The 22490-nt window shown below is 41.4% G+C and overlaps 1 protein-coding gene across 1 annotated transcript; it reads right to left on the bottom strand.

The window, feature by feature from the left end:
• Window positions 1–996: 996 nt before the first annotated feature.
• LOC120520101 (B-cell receptor CD22-like) lies at window positions 997–17417 on the bottom strand. The gene is made up of 6 exons (XM_039742724.1): window positions 16619–17417; window positions 15984–16041; window positions 9242–9601; window positions 7031–7264; window positions 1759–2013; window positions 997–1106 (listed from the first exon to the last, which is right to left on the bottom strand). Exons 2-6 carry the CDS (start codon window positions 16024–16026, stop codon window positions 997–999), a joined length of 1002 nt encoding a protein of 333 aa, XP_039598658.1. The 5' UTR covers window positions 16027–16041; window positions 16619–17417.
• Window positions 17418–22490: the final 5073 nt, after the last annotated feature.

Genomic DNA, 22490 nt, shown 5'->3' on the forward strand with positions numbered 1-22490 from the left:
TCTTCTCCCCACACGAGGGACGCTCTCCCGTCTGAGCTGAACATGATCAGAGACAGTGCCAACGTTTGACGATGGAGCGTACCGACCTTCCAATAAGACAGAATTCCATTTTTTTTTTAATTGATTTTTAAAGTTTGTCCTGTTTCACTGCTATGTAGGAGGAACTGTGGGGGACAGCTAGTATCTTACATTTTCACAGTAGCTTAAGAAACACACCTGTTGCTTTTCTAGAGTTTCAAATAATAGCTTTGAGTCATCGGTGAGAACATGAGGATGATGGGAGGATGATGCCCATTCCAAAGTCATACCTGTGCTCTTCTGTAAAAGTCTAGAATCTACCCACCAGCCCTGAACATAAGGAAGGGGCACTTCAGGATGAACTAGTTGGTTACATGTTTAAATGGTGCTTTTCTTGTTACTCAAAGAGCCTTATATATTCAGAGGGGAGCCACTTCAGCCACCACCAATGTGTAGCATCCACCTAGATGATGCCTCAGCAGCCATTGTTACACCAGTACGTTTACCACACATTAGCTACTAGGTGGTGAAAGTGGGCGAGAAATAGTTTGAGACAGGAGATGATAAGGGGGGCCAGAATGACCAGTTTTAGATGGGCAATTTAGTCAGGACAGCAGGAAACACCCTACTCTTTTCAGAAGATGCCCAGGAATCTTTTATGACCATAGAGAGACAGGACCTCAACGTTGCATCTCATCCAAAGGACAGCATCATATTTACAGCTCAGTGTCCTTGTCACAGCACTGGGGTATTGGGATCAACACACAAACCACAGGATAAGAGCCCCTTGCTGGTCACACCAACACCTTTTCTAGTTGGTTTCCAAGTACAGCACATGCTTAGCTTCAGGCGGATGGCCTGTTCTGAAGTGCAGCTGAGATGGCTGCTGGCTTACACTACTGGCAAGTCAGGGACACCAGAGTCAAAAACACTGAAGGAGAAAATCTTAAAAGTCATTTGGACAAAAAGGCCCCGTTCTTACCTTACAAATATGAACACTCCCAGTGCCAGTAATACTAGGACAGCAACACCCAGCAAGGCATAGAGTGCAGTATACAGATTCCGTGTCCCTGAACAACTCACATCCCCTGGAAAACAAGAAAGCAGAACATGTGACACACAGAGCTTCTACTCGACACGAAATGCACACTTGAAAATGTTTAAAACTGCAGTGACATGTTATCAGCAGAGCCGATTCGTTAGTGATGAGGGGCTGACTGGGGTACACCGATATTTGCAGTCTGGGCACCGGAGCAGAGCATGATTAATAAATCCATGGGATCAGATCTTTTTAAACGCGCACTCTCACGCATGAATGAGCATTCCTTTGGGTATCTTGTAATCTTAAATCATCCCGCTCACTTGTATTGGAGGTTTTACACTCCTCTTCCTCCTTGTCTGATGCATCCTCATCCTCAATGCACACTTCTGGTCCCCTTTTCTCGAATTCTCCATGTTATCATTGGCAATCGCTGTGCCAGAACCAGATTTTTTTTTTAAGCTGAACTACACTCACCTGACAGTTAATTTCAATTAAGGCGGTTTCCAGCCACTATGTTATATTTTTTCTTTTTCACACGTGCCAATCAAAAAAACAGATTGTGTAACATCAGCTAAGCTACTTTTATAACATTCCAATTCATTCTGTGCAATAAGCTTTGTTTATTTAAATATTATAATATTTACATATTAAAAACAAATGTTTTTCTGCCCAAAGCCACAGGACATTAAGGTGCTCACCGTTTATTGTCAGGGTGATAGCTGCAGACTTTGCCATCCCGTGGGCGTTTGTAGCTTCACAGTGATAAGAGCCGTCGTGACTCCTTTTAAACTCATTGATGTGCAGTTGTTCTCCTGATCCGACTTGGCTGCTGTTCTCCTTGACCCAGGTGTAGTTGCTGGATGGGTTTGCTAAGGCTGTGCAGTTTAAAGTCACTGATGTCCCTTCTATACAAGCAGGGGGCTGTCCTGTGATGACTGCATTCTTGGGGGCGACTACAATAGTGGACACAGTAACAAGTTAGTCAGAAGCACAGTTGTCAATTCTCCATTCATCATGAATTGTGTGTTTAATACATTTACTTTCAGATGGATTACTAAGAGGATGGCACGGTGTCATGTCACATAGTGCTGTACCTCGGAGCAGCCAGGCCTCAGCTTGACATCTGTGTCCTCTATGTGGACTTGACATGTTCTCCCTGTGCTCCTCCCTCAAGTCTAAATGACCCGTGTGTGAATGACACTCTCGCCGAGTTTAGGTTTGATTACTGCCATGTGCTTCTGATTCTGGGATAAACTTCACTTCCCAAGGAAAATTAAACAGGAATTAAAAAAGAAAAGAAAGACAGGCATTCCTATCGTGGGCTGATATTAATGTACCTAACCAATTACATTTTTTGCTTAAATCATTTCCAATACATAGTTAATTACAGAAAATGAAGTTTTTACATTTGTCGAAATCTGATTCTCATGACATTTGGCTGCAGCATTGATGGAACTCTCACTCTGTTGAGAACACTCAAAATATGAATCACACCAGTGTTTAAAGTGAGTCGGTAACTGGTGATACTATTATGGCTGACCTGCCGTTATCTCTAGAGACTATACACTGGAAGTGAAGTTCTTCTGCACTTCATTACCCAGGATCACTAAGTTACACCAGTTTGATCTCATTTGATTATTTTGTTTTTCCCACTACTATCCTATTTCCACCAGTAAGAACGTTTGTGATAATTCTAGGCTGGTAACTAAAGGACAACAAGAGAGAATAAGAACTAAAGAAGATGAACGAGATCCACTTCAAAGTGACACACGAAAAGCTCACAAAGGCAGTCAGCAGCACCAGCATTCTCAGCATGCGAGTGCCTGTCCTGTCAGCACTACTAGCAAAGAGCCCGTTGATGGAGCAAATGAGAACGACAATGGCAGTGCTGATCAATGGCCAGGCCTTGGGCTAAGGGAGCAAATGCTGTATTTATGTTGACTGAACGAATGTCTAATCATTAAAGACAGAAACCTGGTGTGCAATTAATTCTGATGTCATTATACATGAAAGTTGTAGATGGATTTTCATTTAAATATTTGGAATTTGTGCTCATTCAATAAAGAAAAATAAGTTCATAATAATAAAATTTAGGTAGCACTTTTCTTACTGGTCACAACGCTTCACATAGGGAGTGGGGAGTCAATTTAACCACCATCAATGTGTAGCATCTACAAAAATGATGCCACAGCAGCCATTATTGTGTCAATAGGCTCATCACACATTAGCTATTCGGTAGTAAAGGGGTGAGGGAGATAGTTAGAGGAAGATTAGGGCCACAATTCCTCCTCCTGTCTACGTGATCCTGCTCCCACTCCTCTGCTCATCCATAGTTAGTGTTCCTGTCGCCTCATTGATAAATGCAGGGCTTGTTTCAGGTTCTGTCCCTGCTGCCCTCAAAACTGCTGCAGTTACCCCAAATCATTAAAAAATCTGACTTGGATCCTTCTTCTCTCTCCAGTTACAGGCCTGTCTCTAATCTCCCTTTTTTGGCTAAGGTGATGTAACGAGTGGTCGCTAAACAGCTCCATGCCTTCCTGGTAGACAATACACTCTATGAGCCTTTACAGTCTTGTTTTCACACACAGCACAGCACTGAGACGGCTCTTCTCCATGTAGTTAATGATCTTCTCCGGTCTACAGATTGCAGTTCAGTTAATTTTCTCCTTCTTCTTGATTTAAGTGAAGCCTTTGATGCTGTCAGTCATGAAATCCTCCTCTCACGTCTCTCTGCTGTAGGGATCTCTGGCTTAGCCCTTCAATGGCTCACATCTTATCTCTCTAATACGCAACAGTTTGTCACAGTCGGCTGATAGAAATCCTTCACCTCACTTGTGTCATGTGGTGTCACTAAGGGTTCAGTCCTTTATAACCTTCTTTTGGGTCAGATTATTCACAGACATGGCCTTAACTTCCACTGCTATGCAGACGATAGACAGTTATATGTTAGGACAGACTCGTCTCTCAGCACACTCACTGATCTTAAGCTATGGATGGAAAATCACTTTCTCAAACTTAATGCCAATAAAACTGAAGTGTTACTGGGAGGCCCAAACTGCAAACTTTCTAAGGCATCCAACTTCTCTGTTTCTGTTGATGGTTCACTCGTCAAACCTGCTCGTGTTGTCAGAAATCTTGGTGTTTTGTTTGATTTGTCACTTAATTTTGAGCTGCGCATTAGGTCTCTGGCCAAATTATCATTCTATCATCTCCATCACACTGCCCGCCTCTGTCCATTTCTGTCCTTTAATGAAGCTCAGACTCTGGCTCATTGTTTCATAATGTCTCGTATTGATTACTGTAATTCTCTCTTCATCGTCCTCCCTGCACAGTCTCTACAGAGGCTTCAGTACATTCAGAACTCCACAGCCACACACAGCGTTCTGCTCACATCTCCACTGATCTCTCCCAACTTCACTGGTTCCATCAAGGATTACATTCAAGATTCTGCTTCTCACCTTCAAAGCTCTACATAACCCTGGCCCTCTCTACCTCTCTCAGCTCCGAACTCCTTACACTCCTCATCAAACTCTCAGGTCCTCATGCAGTCATCTCCTTACCGTCCCACACACCAGACTCTCCACCCTGGGTGACAGTTCCTCTTCAATTAACTTTTGTCTTCTGTGTCACCTTTTTTTATCCTTCCCCTTTGTATGTAAAGTGACATTGGGTTGGTGAAAGGCGCTCTATAAATGTTACTTATTATTATTATTATTATTATTATTCATGATGGACAAGGCTGTGGTGGGTAGTTTAGCCAGGAGATCAGGGTACACTCTCTTCTTTTTGAAAGGAGCCCCGGGATCTTTTATGACCACAGACAGTCAGAACCTGTTTGACGTCTAATCCGAAGGACGGTGTCATTTTTACAGCACAGTGTCCCCATCTCTACAATGGGATCCACAATAATAATAATAATTTTAATTTATGTAGCGCCTTTCATACACTCAATGACACTTTACAATTCAACAAGAACACTTTAACAAGACAATAGAAATCACATACAAGAAAATAAATAACACTCATTGAAGAGATGTGAGTTTAACAGGCGTTTGAAATGAATAATAGATTTGTCCTCACAAAGGCTGAGAGGAAGAACATTTCACATTTTAGGGGCCATCACCCTGAAAGCTCTGCCAGCCACAGTTACTAACCTGTATTTAGGAAGAGTGAGTAAGTGAGCATCCAATGATCTTAATGCACGAACAGGAGTGTAAGGAAGGAGCAGCTCAGGCAGATAATGAGGGGCTAAACCATGAAGGGCTTTAAAGGTGAGAAGAATAATCTTATATTTAATTCTTGGAGATACTGGTAACCAATGCAAATCACAGAGGACAGGAGTGATGTGAGCAGACTTTTTAGTCTGTGTAAGTAGACGAGCAGCAGAATTCTGCACATACTGTAATGATTGATATATTTAGTAGGGAGGCCATAAAACAAAGCATTGCAATAGTCCAGCCTGGTAGTGGTGAAAGCGTGAAGGAGTGTTTCAGAATCCTTCACACACAATGAGGAAAGAATGCAGATGAGCAATGATATGAAGATGAAGAAAGGCTGTCTGTACTATTGAGCTAATGTGCGGTTGGAAAGTAAGGAGCTGATCAAAAGTGACTCCCAAATTATGGACTGATGCTGAGGGTTCAACCAGGATCCCATCAATGCCAATTTTTAACCTAGAAAAGGTAGAGAGGACAGATTTGGTACCAACTAATAGATTTTTGTTTTTTTAGGATTATGTCGTAAAAAATGATTTGTCATCCAATGATTGATTTCCCAAATGAAACCAGTCAGTGCAACAGGTGAAGATATTACAGTTGCATCAACACTTACATAAAGTTGTGTGTCATCAGCATAGCAGTGGAAGCTCAGACCACACAGATTAATAATCTCACCTAATGGGAACATATAGAGAAGACTGGACTGAGAACTGACCCTTGAGGGCTACCTTGTGTGAGTGAAGTAGCGGCAGACTTGTGTTCCCTAAGGAAGACGCAATACTGACGATCACTGAGGTATGATGTGAACCAAGAAAGAGCGGCAATAGCTGAAAGTCAGGACAGTAAAATGTTCTGGTTAACTGTATCAGATGTCAAGGAGAGCGGCCATCCCAGAATCTGCGGTTATAAGCAAGTCATTGGCTACCTTAAGTAAAGAAGTTAGAGTGCTGTTTAGGGCTCTGAATCCCGACTGAAAAGGCTCAAGCAAGTCATGCAAGTTTAAATAAGCATTGAGTTGAGCACAACAACCTTTTCTAAGATCTTAGCCATAAATGGAAGATTAGAAATCGGACCATAACATTTTAGCTGTAACGGATCTAAGCCAGGCGTTTTTTTTTTTTTTTTTAAGACGGGGTTACAGTAGCAGCAGCAGCTTTATTAAGACCCCAGGAGAAGTGACGCCTGCACGCCTTCAGCAGAAAGCCCAGCTTTCTCCTCCAAGTCTTGGCCGAGACCAAACCTGCTTAGCTTGAGGAGGATGAGCTGTTCTGACCTGCATGTGGTTTGATTTGTGGGCTTCAGGAGGATCTCCTGGGATCTTTAATTCGTAACAGAAATGTGAAATTTAGCAGGACTTTGATTTGGTGGCAACAACTGAAATGATGATTTATTTAAACTTTTTGTATACTTTAGAAGAACTGCACAAATTAATTTTCATTTTGTGGTTCCACACTTCTGCAGTGGGCTGGCACCCTGCAGAGGGTTTGTTTCCTGTGTTGCACCCTGTGTTGGCTGGGATTGGCTTCAGCAGACCCCCGTGACCCTGTAGTTAGGATATAGTGGGTTGGATAATGGATGGATGGATATTCCCACTCTTATCATGTCAAGTGCATATGACGGTCCCTCTCTTTTGTGTGGGTGAATAGAAGATGGCAAGAAAATGATTTAATGATTTAGTTGATATCTGTACAAGGGGGACCTGAAAACACCTTGAGTACCACCATTTATTATTTCACTTCAACCACTGACTCACACTGCACATCGAGAAGACGTTCTGGTGATGTGATGTTTCCAGCCCGACAGGAGTAACTGACGCTGTCCTCAGTGGAGACTCTCTGAATCTGCAAATCCTTGGAGGTCTCATTTAAAGGTCGTCCATTTCTGAACCAGGAGAAGACTGTGTTGTTGAGACTGCAGTTGGCTCTGCAGCTCAGGGTAACCGTGTCATTTTCTTTTATTGTCTCTGGTGTTGTTTGAATGATTAGACCTTTGAAAATTAAAGGGGATAATAGAGACAGTTAGTGCCTGCTATGATTGGATTTGATTTCTATTGACTGATTGTTAGAATATTACAACAGTCGAGACGAGAACAGGCCATTCAGCCCAACAGAGCTCACCATTTCTATCCACTTAATTTTCCTAAACAAACATCAAGTCTGCTTTTGAAAGTCCCTAAAGTCCTACCGTCCACCACACTACTTGGTCACTTAATTCCACGTTCTGTGTAAAGAAGAACTTCATATTGTTTGTGTGAGATTTCCAACTGTGTCCCCGTGTTCTCATTGAACTCTTTTTAAAGTCACCATTTTGATCCACTGGACTAATTCCCTTCATAATTTTAAACACTTCAATCAGGTCACCTCTTAATCTTCTTTTGCTTAAACTGTAAAGGCTCAGCTCTTTTAATCTTTCTTCATAACTCATCCCCTGTAGACCTGGAATCAGCCCAGTCGCTCTTCTCTGGACGTTCTCTTGTGCTGCTTTGTCTTTTTTGTAGCCTGGAGACCAAAACTGCACCCAGGACTCCAGTTGAGGCCTCACCAGTGTGTTATAAAGGTTGAGCAGAACCTCCTGCGACTTCTACTCCACACGTCAAGGCGCTATATAACCTGACATTCTGTTAGCCTTCTTAATGGCTTCTGAACACTATTGGCTGTTGATAGCGTAAAGTCCACTATGACTCCTAAATCCTTCTCATAAGGTGGTCTTTCAATTTTCGGATCTCCCATTGTGTTTTCAAACCTATCATTTCTACTTCCTACATGTGATCAGTTGTAATCGGTTATGGCTGAATCATCTCTCATGATGCTGTTTAGTGGATAAAAAAAGAAAACAAATCCAAATCATATAAATCGAGGGCTGTTAGGCTTAGACTACGTAACATGTTAGTGAGTCCACATCTGGAGTCCTGTGTGCAGTTCTGGTCACCACTCTACAAGAAAGACATAGCAGTACTTAAAGATGTGCAGAGGAGAGCAAACGGGTGCCTTCCCAGGACTTGAGGACACGTCCTACTGTGAGAATTAAACCTGTTTAGCATCGAGCATAGGAGACTCTATGGGGACCTCATTCAGGTCTTTAAAATCCTCAAAGCCATTCCAGCAGAATTCCATCAGCTTAACAGTGAATCACAAACACAAAGACACCAGTGGGAATAAAGAGAAAGTGGATTTAGGACTGAAGCCAGGAGACACTTCAGTACGCAAAGAGTTATGGGAATCTGACACAAACTACCAAGATGTGGAGATGAAGTAGAAACTTTGACCACCATCTAGATGTATCAGGATGAAATATTGGGACAGTTTAGCTACTAGCTAAACAAACAAGTGACAAGTGGACTGAATGGTCTTTTCTCATTTGGAAACCTTATGTTCTTCAGTTCACTGTGAGGCCCATGCAATGCGTCACAACAGTCAGGCGGGTGAGCTCAAAAAGGCCAATCCTTATTACTTTGCGCTAATTAATTCCAAAATTAATTAATTGGAGAAACTAGCAGAGTAGAGGTCTTCTAATAAGTAAAGTGTCAATGTCCACCACTGGCTAGGTGGGAACAACACCAAGAAGCAACATGGTAGGGTCTACTTTTATTGAAGCACAATGAGAAGATACCAGCTGAAGGTAAACAAGTTGAAAATGAATAAATAAATCAAATTAATCTGTCTGTTTAATAAACAAATTTAGTTTAGAGGACACCCTGAAAGCATTACGTGCAAGGCAAGAAGCAACATTAATGATGTGCCAGTCCACTGTGGGGCACGGACATTATGCTCATCAGTTAACCTGCCATGCCAGACTTTGGGATGAAAACCTGAAGGAAAAGCAAAGCCTACAAATGTGGAAAACACAAACACAAGACAGTCAGAGACAGAGCCAGGGTTTAATCCAAGTGTGCTGGAGTATTGAAGCAGCAGTGTTAGCCACCGTGCCACCTAAATAAAATCTAAACAGACATTTGTTATCTTACCTGTGATTGTCACGCTGACTCCTGGCTTTTGTGTCCAGTTATCTGTTCCCTCAAATCTAAACTTGTACTCGCCGCTCTCCTGTCTGCTCACATTACTGATCTTTACATCACAAATCTTGTTTTTGTTCCCAAAGAACTGAACTCGGTTTGTGTAACTGCTGGGCACTTGACTTCTGTTTGTATGATACACGATGGTTCCATCTTTAGGATATACGTTATCTTTATTATGATCATAAAACCAGGCTTCCAATTGGATTGTAAACTCTGCTGGATGGTCATATTTACAGTTAATCCTCACTGTTGATCCTTCCAGTGTGCAGATCGTCTGTGGTGTGTAAGTGACTGCCATATTATTACTGTCTACAAAACAAAAAAATGAACACAATGTCAGCATTGAAGATATCTGCTATTAACTCTGAGATGTCTCAAATGCATTTCAAGATAACTCAAAATCACTTCCTGTAAAATTGCCCTTTCTTTCAATGGGACTTCCTAAATATTACATGATATCTTTAAATGCATTTGAGATATCATGACAGGAGTAGGAAGGGATTTTAAGATAAATTGAAATGTATTTCAGATAAGTTAAATTATATTATAGATATCTGAAAATGCTATTGAGATATCTTGAAATAATTTAATGCCTTTTTAAAGATGTCTCAAAATGTATTTGAACTATCTTGAAATACATTATAAGATATCTTAAGTCGAGCAGAGACCCACTTTAAGATATCATGAAATGAATTTGAGTTAAATAAAAATGTACTTTAGAGATCTCTAACAACAGTGAACTCAAGATATCCTAAATGACTTTTTAAGATGTCTTAATAATATTTCGAGATATCTTAAAATAACCTCCTGCCCGTTTCAGGATATCTCAGATTCATTTTAAGATATCTGAAATGCATTTCCACATATCTCATAATAACTTCCTGTGAATTTTTAAATATTGCATATCACAAATACATTTTCAGATATCTCAAAAGAAATTCCTGCATATAGACAGGAAGTCCCATTGAAAGAATAGGACATTTTACAGAAAGTGATTTCGAGATATCTTTAAATATATTTTAGCTATCTTAAAATGCCTGTGGATGTATTTTTAGATATCTTGAAATGCATTTGAGATATCTCAAAATGCACAGAAACGTGTTTCAGAATATCTTGAAATCTATTTGAAATATCATACAATGTATTTTCAGAGATCTGTAATTCAATTTGAGATCTAAAATACATTTTCAGTTACTAGTTATCTGAAATATTGTGCCATACAGCAGAGTTCATAATGATAAGACAGATAAAGATGCTCCTCTTCTTCTACACATAAGCCACAGTAGGTTAATATCAGACAGCCCAACAATAACTTTCAAAAGTGTAAAAAGAATAAAAATGCTAAAAGGTATACAAAAAATGGATCATAATAGTGAGCCAGCAGAGCTTATGGGTAATTATCTGATGTGATCATTCATTCACTTAACATGGAGGTCTTCCTTGTCCCTTTACTGTGTTAACCTTTGCTGTGGTCACCTTCAGATGCACCACATGGTGCTTTGGGGATGGCGTTCAGAGTGGCGTGGAGGTTTAAAGGACATTGTTTTACTTTTCACTATTTTTTGCCATCCACCATTTCAATCGTTTCTGCTGCTTCTCCTTTTCCAACATCATCACCCTTGTCTTATTCCATATGCACTTGGTTAGTAAAAGTCACCCATCTTCTCTCTGTTAGTTGTGTGTCCATTGTCCTGTTTCTCTGCAGCATTTTCATGGCAGGTTCAAGAAGAAGGAGAACCCAAAGTTAAACATGTCTCACATCTAGCAATTTACAGAATGTTCAGCCCCATTCTGATCCTTCATTAGTGATCTCCATTGCTGCAGATAACTGCCATGACATTCTTACATCAGCTTGAACAATCGCTAGAACACTCAAGTAGTCTCATACCTGTTGTTGCCAATTATCAGATGGTAACATTTATTTCTTTGGGCTGAAATTTATTTTCTTTGTGAGGAATTATGGAAATATATTTTTGCTTTGGTTTCATAATTTTATTTGATTCATGGGAAGATTTTATTATTATTATTATTACTACTAGGGGGCTTTGCCCGCCCACCCCCGGGGCACGCTACGCTCCTGGCACTTTGTGTCTCTGCCACTCGCGTTGTGAAGGGGGGTGGGGGGCTGAACGCACGCTGAGGAGATGTGGTCTGATCAGCTGCTGTCTTTCTGCTGCTGCTGCTGCCGAGCTGCGTGTTCTGCTTGTCACGCTGCACGTCAATCATTTAGAAGCCTGTACAGCAGCAGCTATCCTTTTGTCTCACTGCCTTGTCTCATAGGACGTCAAAGTGTCTTCCGAGAAGATCACGTGTCAACCCAAGATTTTCTTTATTATAATAGAGAGATTATTATAATGTTTATTTACATTTTGTCTTTCTATTGCTGATGCAACCCTAAACCCCCTGCACAGAACAACAGTTTTGTCCTTAGTTCAATATGATAAATCCTGGTGCAATGCGACGGAGCTCCTGGCATCTGTGAATGGATTAAATTCTTCAAAATCTACACACTAAACCTTTGGTTTCTTTTTCGTTTTTAGGGTATTTGGAAGTCTTACATACCATTTTGACTACGTGTTTGTTTTGTGTTTTGTCCAAAGTCGTTTGGTCTTTTTAGTCTTTCAGGTTACGTTGTCTGTTGTTCTCAGCACACCTGTGAGTTCAGCCAGCCCATACCTTACAGTCAATCAGCCGGGCTCTCCATTGAGTTCTCTTCTCTTATTTTACTAGTTACAGCTTAGTAAAGTGAGTGGATGGGCATGCAAATACTGTCATGGCCAAAAGTTTTGAGATTGATACCAGTGTTGGTATTCACAAAGCTTTCTGCTTCAGTGTTTTTAGATCTTTTTGTCAGAGGTTTCTATTTTATACTGAAGTAGAATTACAAGCATTTCAGAAGTTTCAAAGGCTTTTATTGACAATGACATGAAGTTTATGCAGAGAGTCAATGTGTGCAGTGTTGGCCCTTCTTTCTTTTTCAAGACTTCTACAATTCACCCTGGCAGACTGTCTGTCAATTTCTGAGCCCAATTCTAACAGATGGTTGCCCATTCTTGAATAATCAATGCTTAGGGTTTTTGTTGGTGGGTTTTTGTTTGGCTACCCACCTTCTGACCACAAGTTCTCAATGTGATGAAGAAGGTCTGGGGAGTTTCATGGCCATGGATGTTTTGTTCCCCGAGCCACTCAGTTCTCACTTCTGCCTTCTGGCCCGGTGCTCCATCATTGGATGGTTGGTAGAAGTTGCTCTCAGAGGATGTTTTGTCCCCATTCTTTATTCATGGCTGTGTTCTTAGGCCAAACTGTGAGTGAGCCCACCGCCTTGGCTGACATTGTCTCAGGATACTTTACTGTTGGCATGACACAGGACTGATGGTAGTGCCAATCACCTTTTCTTTTTTCTGGATACCCCAAACAATTAGAAAAGGGATTCATCAGAGAAAATGACTTTACCCAGCAGTCCTCAGTAGTCCAATCCCAGAATATCAGTCTGTCCCTGATGTTTTTCTTTGCTTCTTTGCTGCCCTTCTTGACACCCACCAGGCCATCCTTCAAAAGTCTTTGCCTCACTCCCACCTGTCTGTTGCCATTCCTGAGCCAGTTCTGCCCTGGTGGTGCCCGCAGCTGAATCAATTTTTGGAGACGCTCCTGGCACTTGCTGGACTTTCTTTGGCACCCTGAAGCCTTCTTCACAACAGTTGAACTTCTCTATTCTAACTCAGTCAGCATGACAGAGTGATCTCCAGCCTTGTCCTCATCGACATCCTCACCTGTATTAACAAGAGGATCACTGAAATGACATCAGCAGGTCCTCTTGTGGCAGGGGTGACATGCAGTGTTTTTGGGATTAATTTAATTGTCATGGCAAAGATGGCTTTGTGATTAATTGCAATTCATCTGATCGCTCTTCAGAACATTCTGGAGTAAATGCAAATTGTCATCATAAAACCTGAGGCAGCATACTCTGTGAAGATTCATATTCTCAAAACTTTTGGTCACGACTGTCGAGTTGGGTAACAAAGGAGTGAGAGCACAGAATGAGTTCTAGTGACTATTGAAGTGTTTCATATTTTTTTTGTGTGGTGCACAGCTGTGATGGAAAAAGTCCTGAGGTGGCTGAGGACAGTCAGAAGGGATGGTGCTACCTGGAGAAGCTGCCCATCAAAGCAGCCACAGCCAAATACGGAAGGGAGCAGATGCAGCCAGACATAAGAGAAGTAAAATGGAAGACAACACATCCATTATTAAAGCCCTTCAGCCTGGGACATCACTGCCGGTGAGCTTCACATAGGAGACTAATTTTGAATCAGATCATTGAGCTGGGAAAGGTGTGGCAGATGGTATTGGCAGGGCTGGCGCTGTTATGTGCAGGCTGAGTGTGGCAGCTGGGAACACCTGAATCCACAGAACATCAGGACACAGTGGGTTTGACCGCAATGGCCGACTACTACTAACATTACCAGAGTGCTACAGTAAGTCCATTCCTCCGACTCTCACACTCCATGTTCTTCCAATATTTATAAGAGACACCTGCACACAGGGCTGTATAGAATGCCTTCAGAAAGACCCCTTCACTTTATACACATGTCGTTATGTGGCAGCCTTGTGCTAAAGTCATTTTAATTCATTTTTTCCCAAATCAAACAGTACTCAGTAGCACAGAATGACAAAGCCTTGTCAGATCTGAGCCTCAATTCTGTCTTTAAGATCTTCACTCAATTCCTTTGACAGCTGTGGGGGCTTCTATAGACAGGAGTGTGCCTTTCCTAATCAGGTCCAGTCAATAGAGCTGACCACAGGTGGTCTCCAAATAAAGTGTAGAATCATCTCAATGAAGATCAATAGAATGGGATGCACCTGAGCCAAGTGTCATAGCAAAGGGATTTAAATACTTGTGACATTTTAGTTTTTTATTTTTAATAAATTTGCAAAAAATTCATAAAGGGTCAGTTTGTGTGTCTGGGTGGCATCCAGTCTGCCAAGGCCTCTGCCTTCAACCTTTGCCTTGGACACATTGCACCTAACCTGTATTCCTCCTGCTGATGGTGGGCTCACATGAGGACAGTCCCACACTGGAAATTTAGGTTGTGCCCAACCAGGCTCCATGGCAGGCTGCCACCAGTCACTCACCTGTAGGCACTTACCCCAGGCTTGGCTCCAGGAGAAGGCCCTGTTAACCTCACACTAGGCAGGGTGCTCCTTATTTAAATGTGTGACTTTGCTTCATTAGGGGCTTTGAGGCCCTACCAGGATCTTCTGATCTGGATACCTTATCTCCCAGGGTCACAGGGGCGCACAAACCTCTGCACCACGATAATGTGGCGATTCCTGGAGAGGAAGTTGGCCAAAATGAGACTTATGTGCAAGGTGGCTGGGCTCTCCCTTAGACACAGGGTGAGAAGTGTGGACATTCGGGACATGGATGCCTCTGGACGTCTTCCTGTGAAGGTTTTATGGGTACAACCACCTGGGAGGAGACCCCCAGGAAGACCCAGGGCTCTCTTGGAGGATTTTACCTCCCAGAAGTTATTTGAAAGCCTTTGGGATCCCACAGGATGAGATGCTAAGACCTGTATGACCTGGTATCAAATACATGGTGGAAATTGAATGAGTGAAGGAAAAATATTGTTTTTTCTTTATCATTGAATGTTTCTTGATGTGGGGAAAGAACTACTTTAAATGATTTTAACACAAGGATGAAACATGACAAAATGTGTGAAAAGTGAAGTAGAACTGTGACAGTACAAAGTAAAGTGAAACTCTCACTTATATATCGACCCTCCAACACAATTTCAAAGAAGAAGGATTTCAAATATATAAACTTGTTGAAATCTGAAACAAAACATGGATGGACTGACTAGGCCTGTCTGTTTACACAATTTCTAATATGAAGTGGAAATGTCGACAGACCAAGAGAAGGATGGCTGAGCTGAACCTCATGGAGATTTGCTCTCCTCCTCAGCACATCCTCCAGCCCATTACCTGCTAGACCTCCAATGGTGCTGTGGTGAGAGAAACACCATCAGCAGATTAAAGGACTTTAAACTCACATTGTAGTCAAAGAACTGCAAGTTCACACTCCATTTCAAAAACCTCACCTTGAGAATTTCACATAATGAGTTGGGCAAGGAGGACGACTGTCGTAAAACGTGCAAATTGTTGTGTAACTCAAGTGTGAGAAGCCAGGCAGAGCACAGAAGCCTCAACTTCACTTTTCTTTACAACTCTGGCCACATCAGAAAAGCAGTAAAGACACAAGAAGTCCAGTCAGCTGGGGACACATGAGGAGAGTTCAAAGAGCAAACAGGATTAATGAGCCCACCGGACTGACTGGGAGTCCCCCTCAAGTCACTCAGACAGCCAGGATGTCCTCAGAACAGAAAGTAAACACATAACAAAATGAAAGGCAGTAGTGATGAGTAACAGAAGGAACTCCTGCAGAAACCACAGACACTCTGCCATCACACTGAGGAAGAACAACAACAACATTTATTTCTGTCGCACATTATCATACAAGCAATGCAGCTCAAAGTGTTTTACATGATGAAGAAAAAGAAAAAAGAGAAAATAAATAATTAAAATTAGGAATCACTAATTAACAGAGAATAAAAGTAAGGTCCAATGGCCAGGGATGACAGAAAAAACAAAGACCACAAGACCGTAGAAGAGTAAAGAGGACTTCAGACCTTACCAGCTACAGAGGAAACCACAGCCAAGATGACCAAGAGGAACATTCTCTGTTGTGCCACCTGGAATAGAAAATGAAGTCTCAGATGAGTTTGACTTTTATATTTCACAGTCCAGAAGATTTGAATAATGAAGTTCACACACACAGTACTTAGTGTTGTGGTATCACAGCTACTCGGTCCAAAGTTCAGCTGCAGATTCTCTGGCTTCTCCCACACTTCCCTAAGGTTCACATGTTACTGTAATTTGCCTGGTGGGCATGCAAAGGGTCAGCACTCCATACAGGGTCGGTTCTTGCCTTGAATCTTGCTGTTCTGACTACCTGTGATCCTGTCATGGACAAGGAAGGCCCACAAAATAGACAGATTTAATAAAACTTTTTTATATAACTTATTATGTGAATTTCCCCTTGGGATTAATAAAGTATCTATCTATCTATCTATCTAAAAGGCTTTTAGAATTCCTAGGCCTTATCTTTTCATGTTCATCCTCTTTGTATTTTCCTAATTCATTTTCATTTACTGCAGTTTAAACTTAACTTCTAAAGTCTCTTCCCAAGAGTGTTGACGTTTCATAAGTTGAGGCGTAATATAAAATCCTCACACAGCCTGAAATGAGTAATAAGAGAAGTGGACTTACAAGTGGGTGTCATCGGGCTGAGTTGCTCCTCAATGCACTGAAGGTGTTGCTGCTTGCCAACGCTCTTCTTGACTTTCTGTTCAGCCATGAGCACTAGAGGTCTTGGAGTTTGGTATTGGCATTTGAAATGATTGTATTAAATGAGTGTGGCAATGTGTCATGGGGGGAAAATGAAGGGCATCTCAAAAGTGGGTAGCCAACAGAACAGTCTGTAACCAGAACATCTGAAGGAAATACTCATAAACTAATGCAAATGCTTTTACTGAATATTATGACAACCTGGGTCAGAACCTGAGAAGAACTCATCGCTCAGGTAATGCCACAGACTGTCTAAAGGGGTAGGATTATGTAAGGAAGTTGGATATAACAGCAGCATATGAGAGAGGGGCACAGACACAACACTTAAAGAGCATCTCCACTGTGTGTCCCTGCTGCTGGATCTGGGTGTGTGGCCACCAGTGAGCCTTGGATGTGAACCCTGGTCTTGAGTTAACTGTCACGGTCAGGGGAAAGGGTAGCAGACTCATTGTGTGTGATCACATGTGAGCTGAGTGAGGCAGAGCCACGTGGTGGGAAGAAGATGAAACAGCTAGGATTGTGTGCCACCATTGAAGACCTGAGCGATGAGGTAGAAGAGGCCACACAAGAAGTCAATGGCCCCTTCAGAGTCACGTATCACCAGTCTGGAATAAAGTGGCTGACTCCAGTTTGTCTGTTTTTATACCACCTAATCATCAGCACATCCATGAGTTGATCTTCACGATGTCACAGCAATAACATCTTGTGCAGCACACTCCTAGTCATTCAACTTCTCAACAGCTTAGCAACCCGGGAAAACACAAAAGAGTGACACTCTTTTCTCAAGAGTGAGAAAAGCCAAGGAAAGTCTGCCAAAAAATTACAAATATAGGTGGAATGAGAACACTAAACAATACAAGAAAAACTAAACAGGAATTAACGAATCAAAACACAAACACAAAAGAGAAGGGAAAAGAAGCAAATTTCAATGGAATTACTGAACAAAACAGAAAATGACTTGAAAAAGATAAAAAACAAGAAGTCCGAATGTGTGAGCATGGTGAACATTCGAGGGCTGCGTTTAAACGTTTAGACCTTGTTCAGTTAGTTTATCCAACGGTCAATGATCTCCGTTATGTTTATTAAATAATTCTCTAATAACGAGTCACATTAATAGAAAATGTCAGTAATTATTTTGGACTTTTGTGGTAATTTTGTTTGAGCTGACAGCACGACTTTCTCTTGGCACGGAGGTTGTGAACTGCTGGTAATGACGTATCATGTTAAAAGGTCACCATTTTAGCAATGCAGAGAATTCACTCGAGCTCCAAATGCACAAAGCATACAATTATACAACTTAAAATTAAATATCGAGCACATCTGTCTCGACAAAACTTTTTAATTACCTCTCAGACAGCCTTGGTCTCACAATCCCTCCTAACCCATTAACAGCTGTGTTTGGTGGTCTTCCAGAGGGGTTTAAAGTGGAGAAGGACAAACAAACTGTGATTGCATTCACTACACTGTTGGCACGCAGACTCATTCTGATAAACTGGAAGAACCCAAACTCTCCTCTTTTAAGTCAGTGGGAAACCGATGTGTTATATTATTTGAAATTGGAAAAAATCAAATATTCAGTTATAGGATCTGTACAGACGTTCTTCAAAACATGGCAGGATCTAATCAGTAATATTTTAAAATAAGTTCATGAGGCACAGAGAATTTATTAATCTAGGTATGTTTACAAGCCTTAAATTTATTGCTTGCTCTCTCTCAGGGGTGGGGATCGATCTGTTCTTAACTCAATTTTTATTTTTGTAAAAACTTGATTGCTTTGTATGGATTGCAATAAAATTAATAAAATTAAAAAAAATAAATAAATAAAAGGTCACCATTTTGGGTGCTTATTCATCCAGGTTTGCGGATTCTGAAAGCCTTTTTGACAATCGGCCTCTTCTTTATAAAAACAGCCCATGTCTAATTTTCCTATTGGTTTTGGTTACAGTGCAGCATTCTTCTTGTATTTGACCCCCTTGTCCTGACTTTTCCTACGTCTTTCCTTACACTCTCCTTCAAAATATCTTCCTTACCACTACGCTATCATTTTAATAATAATCCAATTACTTAAACGGTATAAAGACCCACTTTGTGCCCTTCCTGGTTGTCCAAGATTGGATTCACAAAATGAACACTTCAGCCTGCATTCTTTATGTCCGCTCTGTGTTTTCTGGTGGTGACCCTGATGCTGGCCCTCCTGGTTTGTCTCTGGCTGCAGGTCCCCTTTTGGATTTGAATTCCGCACCACTTATTGACTTTGTTAACTTTGTGTTCTGTTTACTTCTCTGGTTATGACCTTCATTTGTGTTGTTCACCCCTCTGAACTGCCTTCTGATTTCCATTCTCTCACAAAGCTATTGTTGACCAACACAGACAGCACAATAATAAGCAAAATCAAAGGTCAAACATTTCAAAAACACAAAATCCCTGTTAGTGACTAAACTAGTGAAAAATACAAAATTGTAATCCAAGAAAATAACAAACATTTTAAAAGCCCGTGGCTAGTTTACAAAACTGACAAAGACTCCAAAACCCAAATCCAAAAGTTTCAAAACTAAAAAGGGGAACAAGAAACAAAGCGAGCAGAGTGTCACTAAGGCTGTCTCAGCACGTCACATCATGTAAAGCTGTCAGGCGCAGTCGAGTGACCTAATGGCAGCACCTGAGAGTTATAACATTATTAGAGGTCTTATCACAACACTAAATAAAAAATGACAAGCAGAGAGCAACACACTGAACAAATACAGAAAACCAAATAAAAACAAGGGACGCAAATGAACTGAAACAGGAACTTACAAAGCAGGCAGGAGAAACATAAAATGAAGAAAACAAAATTCATTGATGAACATAAAACATGGGCCCTCTTTCTCAGGCCCTCTGCTCTTCATTTGTATTGGTATGTACAGTCGGTATATAGGGTCATATAGGGTGCCAGGCTAATCGATGAGTTGGCGCAGTGTGGGTTTGTGTGTGAGTGCGTCCTTCAGCTGACTGGCGTCCTGCCCAGTGATTTCAAAATTTCAATAGAATCAGTTTGAAAAGGGATGGATGCTTACAACAAAGGAGACAACTATGAGCTTTGTAGGTTTCATGTTTCATTAGCCATTTATATACCAAGTCTTCTTCTACTGCTTTTATCTCTTCTTTATTTCCACTTCTCTGTGTGGTTGATGTTTCTGATCGACCTTCTCCATACAGCTCAGTCCTCCATCTCCTCCCCAGTCAAGTCCTTTTCCTTCAGATCTTATTTTACTTTATCCATCCACCTCTGCTTTGGCCTCCTTCACTTTCTCCTCCCTTGTACTTCCATGTCCTTCACGCTTCTGCCCACATATTCATTATTTCTCCTCATCAAATGCCCAGACCACATAAAATGACTTTCCTGGGTCTCCTTCAACTGTACTTTCTTAGATAATGTCTCCCACTTTTGTTGTCCCTCTGATCGTCTCATTTCTTATTCTGTTCTCTTTTATAACTCCACTCATCTTTCTGAACATTCTGATTCTGTCACATCTCACCTCCTCTCCTGCTGGTCTCCCTTTACTGTCAAGGTCTCAGCTCCATTCATTATTTCTGGTCTTCAACACCTTACCTTCAACCCTCCCCTGAATTTTTTGATCAAACGACACTCCTGATACCTTCTTCCAAAGCGTTCCATCCACACTGCACTTGATGGGCTGCCACTAATCCTCGATATCTAAACTTCTCCACTCTTTCAATGGCTCTCCCTGCAGGCTAACCACTTAATTTCTGATCATCATTAAACTCCATGTTTTCTCTCTTCTTCTTTATTTTTTTTCAATCCTCTGTCTTCCAGAGCCCTTCTCTATTATTCCAGCTTCATCCCCACTTCCTCTTTATTCCTCCATTTATATAATAAGTGAAACGTATAATCTGATTGGCTCTTGTTAGTCACCTGTTTCTCCACTTTACCGTTGCTCTTGTCTTGCTCGATTCAGACCCAGTCCTGGTCACTTTGTGTGTGAACTTCACGCATTTCCAAATTTTTGCAGTTTTTTGGAATCCCCTCCACACCCCCAAAGGTGCAGGTTGGCGTGACTGGCCTCATTAAAACAGGCTGAGTGTGAGTGATGGACTCTCAGTGTTGGTCCTTGCATTGTGCCCACTGATGCCAGGACTGCATTGGCCTCCCTGCAAGTTAGAATTAAACAGGGTGGATGGTGAGGATGAATGAGGGCCACTGCCCTGCTGGCATTTTGTCCTTAGCCTTTATATTTTTATTATTCCATGTATGACAGATGTGAGAGGAGTCGCCTTCTTTGTTTATTTTAATGGAGTCGAAGCAGAAACCTTGACAAGCTTCATATCTAAATGAAATGTTGGGAAGGCTTAGTTATAAGCTAAAGAACCAAGAAACAAATGGACTGAAGGGTCTCCTCTCATTTGTTGGATTTCTTACTTATTTCTTGTTTATTGACCCATCTGTGCAGTAAAAGTAATCTGCATTGCTATAAATGACAAAAAAAAACCTTTCCAGGTGACTGTTCTTGATATTTCTAACGCTGATGTGGGCACAACGACACAGACAACCGATCAGAGACTTTATGACTCAAATGTAAACTCCTGGTTACACCAGAATGAAATTCAGTTATAATGGAGAACAGTCATGATAGCATCAGGCACAAAGCAGGAATCAACCCTGGAAGAGATGCCAGTCCACCTTCTCTAACAGCAGACCGAGTTACACAGTCGCCAGTCAAGCTGACCGTCTTGTATTTGTTTGGCACGTGAGAAGAAAGTGGAGCATCAGGAGGAAACCACCAATGGACAACAGGAGAACATGAAGTCTCGCTATCACTTGAACTCGAGCCCCTGGACCTATGAAACTGCAGCACTGACCACTGCACCTCCCTGGTTTGTTTCATTTATAATTCATGTGACATTTTATATGCAATAAATCACTCCATCAATACTGATTATTAATGCATTTTTAACTCTTTGTTCTTTTCAATTTTGACAGCATGCATTTATCATTTAAAACTACAAATCATCACATACAGCTTGAAGATGTCCAGTTTACCTTTCCCTCCAGGTTTTACAATTCAAGTTCTTCTCCGGCCGCAGATCTTCTCGAGACAGCAGTTGAAACATGAAGGCTCTCCAACTGAGTGACATGAATGTGTTTTCATTTCAAGGAAGCGTCTCCATAAATGACTTCAGATGTGCTGCTAATGACTTCCCCTTAGTGATGTCAAAAATAGTGAAGTTCTATTTGCATCCTGGTGCTAATCAGCATTTCTGACATTAATGGCACACTTATTAAAGTAAAGGCACTTTGGTCTGCCCAGCTTTTCAGACCTTGACGGACTTCAGCGCCTGTCCTGGTCACCATTTCCTCATTTCTTTGGTGGATTTTACTTCCCTTCTTACATCTGCTCAGTGTACGTCTGTTCACACAGGAAATCACAGGAAAGGCTTGTTAGAAATGTAAGGGGTCTCTCCTATCTGTCTGCTTCTGAAAGCTTTCAATAAAGTTCCACATGAGAGGTCAGTCAAGAAGTGGGGATTCAGGGCACAAGATGAAGTTGGGTGGGAAACTGCAATGAACACTTTGAACAAAGGGCTATGGAGAGAGTAAAAAAGTACATAAGTAGTCTGGAGTGTGGAAGATAGGGGGCGTCATTAAACCCAAAATACTGGACACAACTGACACGAACAGTCACAGGTTCAAATATAATGATATAATTTCACTAAAGTAGGTATACACAGAACTGTATATACAGGGATGGTGAATCCTTCCTCTTTCTCCTCTTCCTCCATGCAGGTGTTGACTCCG

Source organism: Polypterus senegalus, unplaced genomic scaffold (genome assembly GCF_016835505.1).
Source record: "Polypterus senegalus isolate Bchr_013 unplaced genomic scaffold, ASM1683550v1 scaffold_2853, whole genome shotgun sequence".
In the NCBI taxonomy this organism is placed as follows: Eukaryota; Metazoa; Chordata; class Cladistia; order Polypteriformes; family Polypteridae; genus Polypterus; species Polypterus senegalus.